The sequence below is a fragment of the Colletotrichum spaethianum genome (assembly GCF_022836535.1).
Source record: "Colletotrichum spaethianum MAFF 239500 DNA, contig01, whole genome shotgun sequence".
NCBI lineage: Eukaryota > Fungi > Ascomycota > Sordariomycetes > Glomerellales > Glomerellaceae > Colletotrichum > Colletotrichum spaethianum.
The window spans coordinates 132228-139971 of NW_026054771.1; the positions used below are offsets into that span (position 1 = coordinate 132228).

The window sequence follows — 7744 nt, forward strand, 5'->3', positions numbered from 1 at the left end:
CCGGGATAAGCAACTTATGTGAGATGACGTAATACTCGGCAAGCTTCTCAATGGTGAGATTGCGCGCAGCCGCTGCCTCGTCAGTGGCGGGTCCGTATGTGTGTGTTGGGTTGAGAATGAAGGAAACCGAGATGCAAGTTGTGCGGCCGATTAGCGGTATGAGAGCAAAGGCCATGTAGGCATCGTCTACGTGCCATGTCCGGTGGCAGGATTCGTGAACTCTACATCGCCAGAACAGGCGGTATCCGCAGCGAACGAGAACAATGGCGGCGCAGATGCTGGCCGTGACGATGTCGAAGGTTACGTCTGCTGACATGATGTTCGTTGATAGTGGTGTTGTTGTTGTTGGGCTGCTCAGTGGCGGCAACGAAGGCCGTTATGCTGGTGTCGACATGGTGGTCTTGTATGTTGTTGATGCTCTGCCTCCCTCTTCCAATGTGGCACTGTTCTTTGAATCTGTTGCTTGTGGTATTGGCTCCAAATAGTCTCGGCGGCCTTTGAAAGCACCTTGCTGCTGCTGCCCCTTGGCTGAAAACGGCTCGGCCCAGGACCTCGAACTTGTCGTTCAATGTGGATTCTGCGCGTTTGAACGGTTTGGCGTCGCGGGGTGTGGGGAAAAAAGAAACCGCAGATGGGACGAACTGATGGACAGGGCAACGCCAGCAGTTTTAAGAGCAAGGGCGCGCAGGATCCAAGAATGGACGCTGAAAGAGCCGGAAGGAGGAGTGAAAGGGAGAAAGGGTCGAAGGGACGGGATTCTGAGTCAGCTGCCACCGCCCCCAGCCTTCGCCAAGACGCCTTAATTCTAGTGTAGCTCTCCTTCAAACGCTTGCGTGCACCGCGTTATATGGTCTGGCAAAGCGACGGGCAACTGCAGGGAGACGCAAGAGGGAGCACTAGTAGAGGCGAGGAGTACGCGAAAGACGGGCAAAAGAAGGGCGGGCAATGGGCATTTTTGAAAGATGATGGTTGCCGAGCTGCATGCAGCTAAGTTTTGAAAAAGGTCATTGATGATCCGGGACTGTGGTCTACGCTGATGTATGATTCGCGCGATCGTCCGGGGGAACGGTAAGAAGCTCCCTCCCAACAGCCAACAAGGGAAGAGGGCCAAGGGAGCCCGGTCTGTTGTGACGAGTTCTTCTCGGGCTGTCGGGGTCTCTAAGCAGGACGTCGAGATCCCACTTCCCCGCATGGGGATGCATGGGGAGACCCATGGAGCCAAGCGCCAGTCACAGCTCGCTTTCGTACCGCGGAAATGGGTATTTTAATGAAAAGCTTTGTTTTCCAGTTGAAGGTCGAGCTGACTTCTTGTTTAGTGTCGAAGAAGGCGCGATTTCCTGTTTTTCCAAATGATTTGGATATCTTTGTGAATCGTTGACTCGATCCAGACGACTCTTCATGGACCCGTTGATCATCGATAACTGTTGACTCGATGCAAAGCCCCTGCTCAACGGCTCACAACGGGGTCTGCGTCTCTGTCTCGGCAAATCTCTTGTGGCTTTCCTGCCTCCAAGGGCGTTTGCTTGAGTTCGGCCTAAACCCAACCCTGGAGGTTGGCTCGCGCGCTTGCGATTCCGCTCGAACCCAAAATGCTTTGGTCTTCATGCGTCCTAGCGCCCCCTTCAAATTCCGCACCATCGGATGGCAGAATTGGTCCAGACAGCCTTGACCCAGCCCACCAATAGGTAGAGGCAGGGTTCCTGCCAGATTCTTCTCTGTCAGGGCACTTGGGTCGACTCCGTCCGTCTCCGCATGCCGCCAGTCCCCGAAAAGCGCACGAGCTTTACCTAAGCCCCGTTGGGACAGCGAAAATTGAATCAGTGCTGTGGTTGCATTGCTTTCATTTCGGTGTGGCCTGATGCTGCATCTGTCTTGCGCTCTTGTGACGGCGGTCTGCAGCAAGATTACGTGCAGCGCCAGGCCGACAACAACAGACCAATACTATATGTAGCCATGGACGTTGGGGGCTGTCTCTGCAGGCTGTCTTACTCATCCGAATAAGCCCGGGAAGGTCGTCCTTCATTTGAGATTTTAACAATTGGGATCTGACCATCGCTGGCCCTGTTGCCTGGCTGCCTAGATCCTGGCATTGATGTTTCCCTCCGGCATTGCCCGCATGGTGTCCGAATCCCCGGTGGCATTGATCGCGACCACCAACACTAAGACATTATGGCGCGGTGCGGCAGCACCTTTCGCTTAGGAAATGAAAATGAAACACACAAAGCGTTTTCAAGCTTGGGAAGTATCCGATTCTTGGGTTGATTGAAAGAAGGTTTGATGCTATCTGTGTTGGTGGCCGCTTCCCGTGCCCGCAACCCTCGTGTTAAGTAAGGTGATGGAATAGGTGGACCCTACGCAGTCTTCAGTCGGTAGTACGCTCATTGTTGTGCCCTTGTTCTATTGACTAAAAGAAAGGGAGGGTGGTATTAGCTGCATGCGAGATCATGATACTTTCCATCGTAGGCTACGAAAATGCTTTGGTCTCCTGACACTCTGTACCTAGTCAACCGATCGATTTCGTAGACGCAAGAGACACCTTCTTTCGGCGAAAAGACCAGACCATGTTCTGTGCTCTTCACACTTTATTTTTAACGGACATTTACCACTAACCCTATTTAGTGAAGAAGTCTAAGATAAGATATAATACTCGTTGTAAAGGATTTGGCCATTCCTGCAAACGCCTCTCCGCACACTAAGCACAGTCGCCCGAGGGATGCCGTCTTTAAAGTAGGAACTCATTAGCCATTGGGACTTATCACGTACTAGGACTTGGTCGCAACGGCCATTTCCATACGTTAATCGCTGATACAAAGACAGTGACGCATGCGGAGACATCTCAGCAACTTCGTTACGGAAGCCCCGTCACGCAAGCCACGTTAACTACATTAGCCAGCGGCTGCAAAAAAATCATGTTTGATGCGCGATTTTTTTTCAAAGCACAAAGTCCAAATTAGTCCAACACTCATCAGATAGAAGCGTAGCACACGTCGACACGGAATTGTTGGGTCAGCCTATTTGGATCGTGGCACGGCAGTGTCGAAGTAGTGTGCTCGATCTCCGAGTCTGAGACCATCAATGACCGTGAGTGACTTCTCACGATAGATAAAAAAAATTTAATCATATTCAATGAAAGGTGTTTCGCACCTTCAAGTGACTAACTGCCATAAGATGTTACGTACCCGTCAGGATAAACCGAGGTCGACGCGCTAAACGCAGTCACGAGACGACGTGTCATAGGATGCGGAACCAAGACATTGACGATTTGAAATTGTTGTGTACACTACCTCTTTTAGTTTTGTGAGAACTAGATAGGACATTAATGAACGTACAAATACTTATCTAAACCCCCAAAGATTGCAATCTCATGGATCATCTAGAAAATTTCTCCACACGTACCAAACTCTAGAGGTGAGAAAAGCGATATTCTCAAAAGACAAAAAGGCTGGAATGTGCGAATGCGAAAAATTGTTCGAAAGATTTCTGTGTCGCTGAGACTGGTCATCCTCCAAACTTGGGCCGTTTAAACAACGTTTTGACGCTGCTAGGTGACGAAGATGGCGTGTGCTAGAGCTTAAACAAGTCCCTCATTCATCAAAATTCAACTGAACTTAGGTTGGGAGATTGCTAACTACTGCTCGTGGTGCGGCTGGCGCTTCATCGGTAATTCCGGAAGTACTTAGAGTGATCTGAGACGGAACGGGATGGACTTCATTCGGAGCGCCGTACCAAAAGTGGAGACAGGAAGCCGAGGCCCGAGGCCGGAATTATGGCTCGAAACCCTACCCTCATCGGCCCGTCCGAACATTTAAAAAATGCTCGGACTAGCACCGGAAAGCCGTTCTAAATCACATGATTCTTCACCACCGCTAAATCCATTTTCAAACCTTATCTATTCGGCCCGTGGATTTTCCTGTCCCGAGTAGTGTACGTTTGACTGGCAAGCAGCGGCGCGGCGCCCAGAGCGTTAATGCGGTCGACAAACTCACCCGCCGATCCCCACCCCGATTCACGCAAATTGGCCCCTTGCACGTGGGCTGTTCTTGGGTGCACGTCATTGGTGAGCAAACATTCTCGGTCCAAGCAGATTACGGAAACGTTTCATCGGAAGTGGTGTTGGCGGTGCCTCGCCCATCTAACGTCCAATGAGACCACGTCGATACCGCTTACTTCCAGGGCAATTTAGACGTTTCCCCTGTATCTTGTGTGGGGCTTTTGGGTGTCTGGTTCCATAATAGTTGGAGAGATTAAACGCTGTAAAGCCTGTGGCGGACGGGAACCAGAAACCACAGGCAACCTATGTGGTTGGTATGCAGCTTCATCGCGCTATGGACGGCTAAGACAGACTGCCCAGCAGAGGACAAAAGAGATAGCATCAGTGACGAAAACCAACATGTACGATAGTGGGCACGTGTGCGCCAATGCCTGCTCGAATGCGACATTAATTGAGGTACATTATCTTCGCCCCCCACAGTTCACAGAGGGATTACTCGGACCTTTCATCTGAGTTGTTCTTCCTACAAGTACGGCACACGAGCTGCAATCTCATCTCCTCTTCCTCAAACATCAACTTGCATACAATGCATCAAAAACCAGACCCGACCATGTTGGACCCGACGACGCAGAAGAAACCGGTCGACATCGACGGGCTGGTGCCGGTGTCCGACATCGAAGACAGCTCCATCAGCTCGGCCAAGGACATCTTGGAAAATGAGGGCGAGGACCCCGTGCTGGCGAGGAAAATGCACCTCGTCAATGACGTATGAGAAAACTCTGGGAGCGTTGCTCGAACACAAAATGGCGGGCGCCTCTCCGCTCATGTGTGCTCTATTGACACGAAGAAAAATGGGGCTAACATATTGAAGGCCAATGACCAAATCGGCTGGACGCCATTTCACTGGAAGCTCTTCGTCTTGAACGGCTTCGGCTACGCCGTCGATTCCCTCATTGCGCTCGTCCAGTCCGTCACCAATACAGGAGCTTTCCTGGAGCTAGCGACGTCCTCGACATATCGCAATGCGGGTACTGTCTCGCTGTACGTCGGACTACTGGTCGGTGCAATCTTTTGGGGGTTCGGTGCCGATATCATTGGGAGGAGGATCGCGTTCAATGTAACGCTATTGATCACCTCCCTCGCGACAATCGTGTCGGGTGCAAGCCCCAATATCGTATCGTGGAGTTTCTTCATCGCGCTCTCAGGATTCGGCGCCGGTGGCAACTTGGTGCTCGACCCGACGGTCTTTCTTGAATTTCTGCCCAGCAGCAAGCAGTGGACGGTAACAGCTCTCGCGCTTTGGTGGGGCTTCGGACAAGCATTGACAGGATTCATTGCCTGGGGATTCTTGAGTAGAACACATCTTTCAACAATCGCTTGCCGGTGAGATACTAATAATGACATAGCCCAAACCCGATGGAACTGCACCGAAGGACAAAATTGCAACTGGTCGAACAACGCCGGTTGGAGATACGTCTCGTTCACGGCCGGCGCTTTAGTCTTTGTCACCTCCGTCGCGCGAGTGACGATCATGCGGTTGAAGGAGACGCCGAAATACCTCCTCAGTGTCGGCCGAGATGCTGATCTCGTGCGGAACTATCAGCAGATAGCGCAAAAGTATGGAAGAGAGTGCTCGCTTACGGAAGAAAAGCTCGCGGCATGCGGTGAGATGAAGAACGCAGGGCAAGACAGACACACAGTCAAGTTCGTGCTGAACGAGCTGGTCGACCATGTCAAGGGTCTTTTCGTGACCAGGAAGATGGCTCTTAGTACCGCAATGGTTTGGATGTCATGGACACTGATCGGTCTGGCGTATCCCCTTTTCTACGTGTTCTTACCGTAAGTACACAACCAGAATCATGAACGGGGCAATGGCAACTGATAGAAATCAGCTCTTACCTTGCGTCGAGAGTTCCGGACAACGTCGAGACGCCTTACGAGACGTGGCGAAACTTTACACTGACTAACATCTCTGGAATCCCGGGGCCGATCATCGCTGGTTACCTTGCTAACCTTCCTCACGTCGGCCGGAAGTACACGATGGTCATCGGCGCGGTCCTGTCCATGGCGCTCTTTTTCGCCTACACTGCGGTTAAAACTGCCGATCAAAACGTAGGCCTGAGTTGCGCAATTGGTGAGTAACTTTACCCAAACCTGGAGTATCGGCAAATGCCAGAAACTAACAGCCCATAAAATCAGCATGCAGCATCAACATCTACTATGGTACGCTGTATGCGTACACAGTTGAGGTTTTCCCTTCAGCACATCGCGCCACGGGCAACGGTATTGCAGTGGCTTGCAACCGCCTAATGGGCATTGTTTCTGCATTCGTTGCTACGTCTGGCAACACGTCGACGGCGGTGCCTCTTTACGTATGCGCAGCACTCTTTGGCCTGATGGCTGGCGTTTCGGCACTGTTCCCTTTTGAGCCATACGGAAGACGAAGCTCTTAGACTCGTGTGGTAGAGTGAAGAGGCACATACATTGGGTGGACTATCTGGGTTTTGCATCGTTTCTCAACTACGTCAGGTCAATTAGAGTCTAGCTAGATCATAATTTTTCTATCTAGGTTAATAAATGTTAGTTGTCATAGAGTTACCACTTAGGGTGGAAAAGACATAAGGAAAACGGCTTAGATTTCTACGTGCAGGATTACCTTGTCCAAAACAAATAAATATATATCCTACATAGTAGATCTGCACAAAGGGACCAGACTAATAGTTAATCTAGGCCCAGCGCAAATCTCATAAGGCTGTGTAATACGCATAAAGGCATTATAATATACCCCCTTAAATAGATTAATAGATTTTAACTATTATATATTTAATAATAGCTATATATAAAAAAATTACTTTAAAAAAATAAATAAAAATATAAATACTTATTTTTAAAGTAATAAATATAAAAAAATAATTATATAATACTATATTTAGTTATTAATAATAAAAAAACTATTTTTTTTTTATTATTTTTAAATAATTAAATTAAATTAATAGCCTTTAATTAACTAATTAATTATTAAATTAAATTTTTTTTTAATAATATTATTTTCTTTTAACTTAATAAAAAAGCCTTTTTTTATTTATTTATTTATAATAATAATAACTATATATTTAAAATATTATTATTTTTATTATATATATATATATTTATTTATATTATAAACTCTTTATATAATATTAATATTTAAAAATAAATACTTCTAAAATTTAATAAAAAGGTTATTATATATACTTATACTATTATAATATATATAACTTAACTTAAAAAGTATAATAAAGTATATAAAAGTAATAAAAAGAGTAGTAGTTCCCTTAATCCCCTAGTAACTAGCCTATAGTCCCTCCTCTTTTTATACGTCTATTCTTTAGCTAGCTCCTTTATATCTTAAGTAGTATTAACATATAAAAGCAGACTCTTCTTGCTAGAGGCTATAGTAACAAGGAGGTTAACAACAAAGAGGATAGCTTACAGCCTCCTCTCTTAGACGACCTCCCTGCAAGTACCACAAGTAAAGATAAAGATAATTCAAAGTCACTTCCCTCCCTTAACGCCTTGGCCTACACTAACACGCACCTATAGGCCTAGGCTATAACCTAGAATAACTATATGTTGTATTTACTTATATTTGACCTGAACTTTGTGTTAACCTAATTGAATAGTGATAAATATAATAGGGTTCATAGGGAAGGAGAGGAAGTTAAACAAGGAGGAGAAGGAGGAGAAGGAGGCAAAGCGCACTAGGACCCTAAA

The 7744-nt window shown here is 47.3% G+C and overlaps 2 protein-coding genes across 2 annotated transcripts; both read left to right on the top strand.

Annotated features, from left to right (window-relative positions):
* Positions 1–263: 263 nt before the first annotated feature.
* ColSpa_00031 (uncharacterized protein) lies at positions 264–485 on the top strand (the record flags this gene model as incomplete). Its single annotated transcript, XM_049266243.1, has 1 exon — positions 264–485. One exon carries the CDS (start codon positions 264–266, stop codon positions 483–485), a length of 222 nt encoding a protein of 73 aa, XP_049122200.1.
* A 4116-nt stretch (positions 486–4601) lies between these two features.
* Positions 4602–6444, top strand: ColSpa_00032 (MFS siderochrome iron transporter 1; the record flags this gene model as incomplete). Its single annotated transcript, XM_049266244.1, has 5 exons — positions 4602–4757; positions 4863–5343; positions 5398–5830; positions 5884–6103; positions 6178–6444. The coding sequence occupies 5 exons, from the start codon at positions 4602–4604 to the stop codon at positions 6442–6444; spliced, it is 1557 nt and encodes a 518-aa protein (XP_049122201.1).
* Between the last annotated feature and the right edge of the window lie 1300 nt (positions 6445–7744).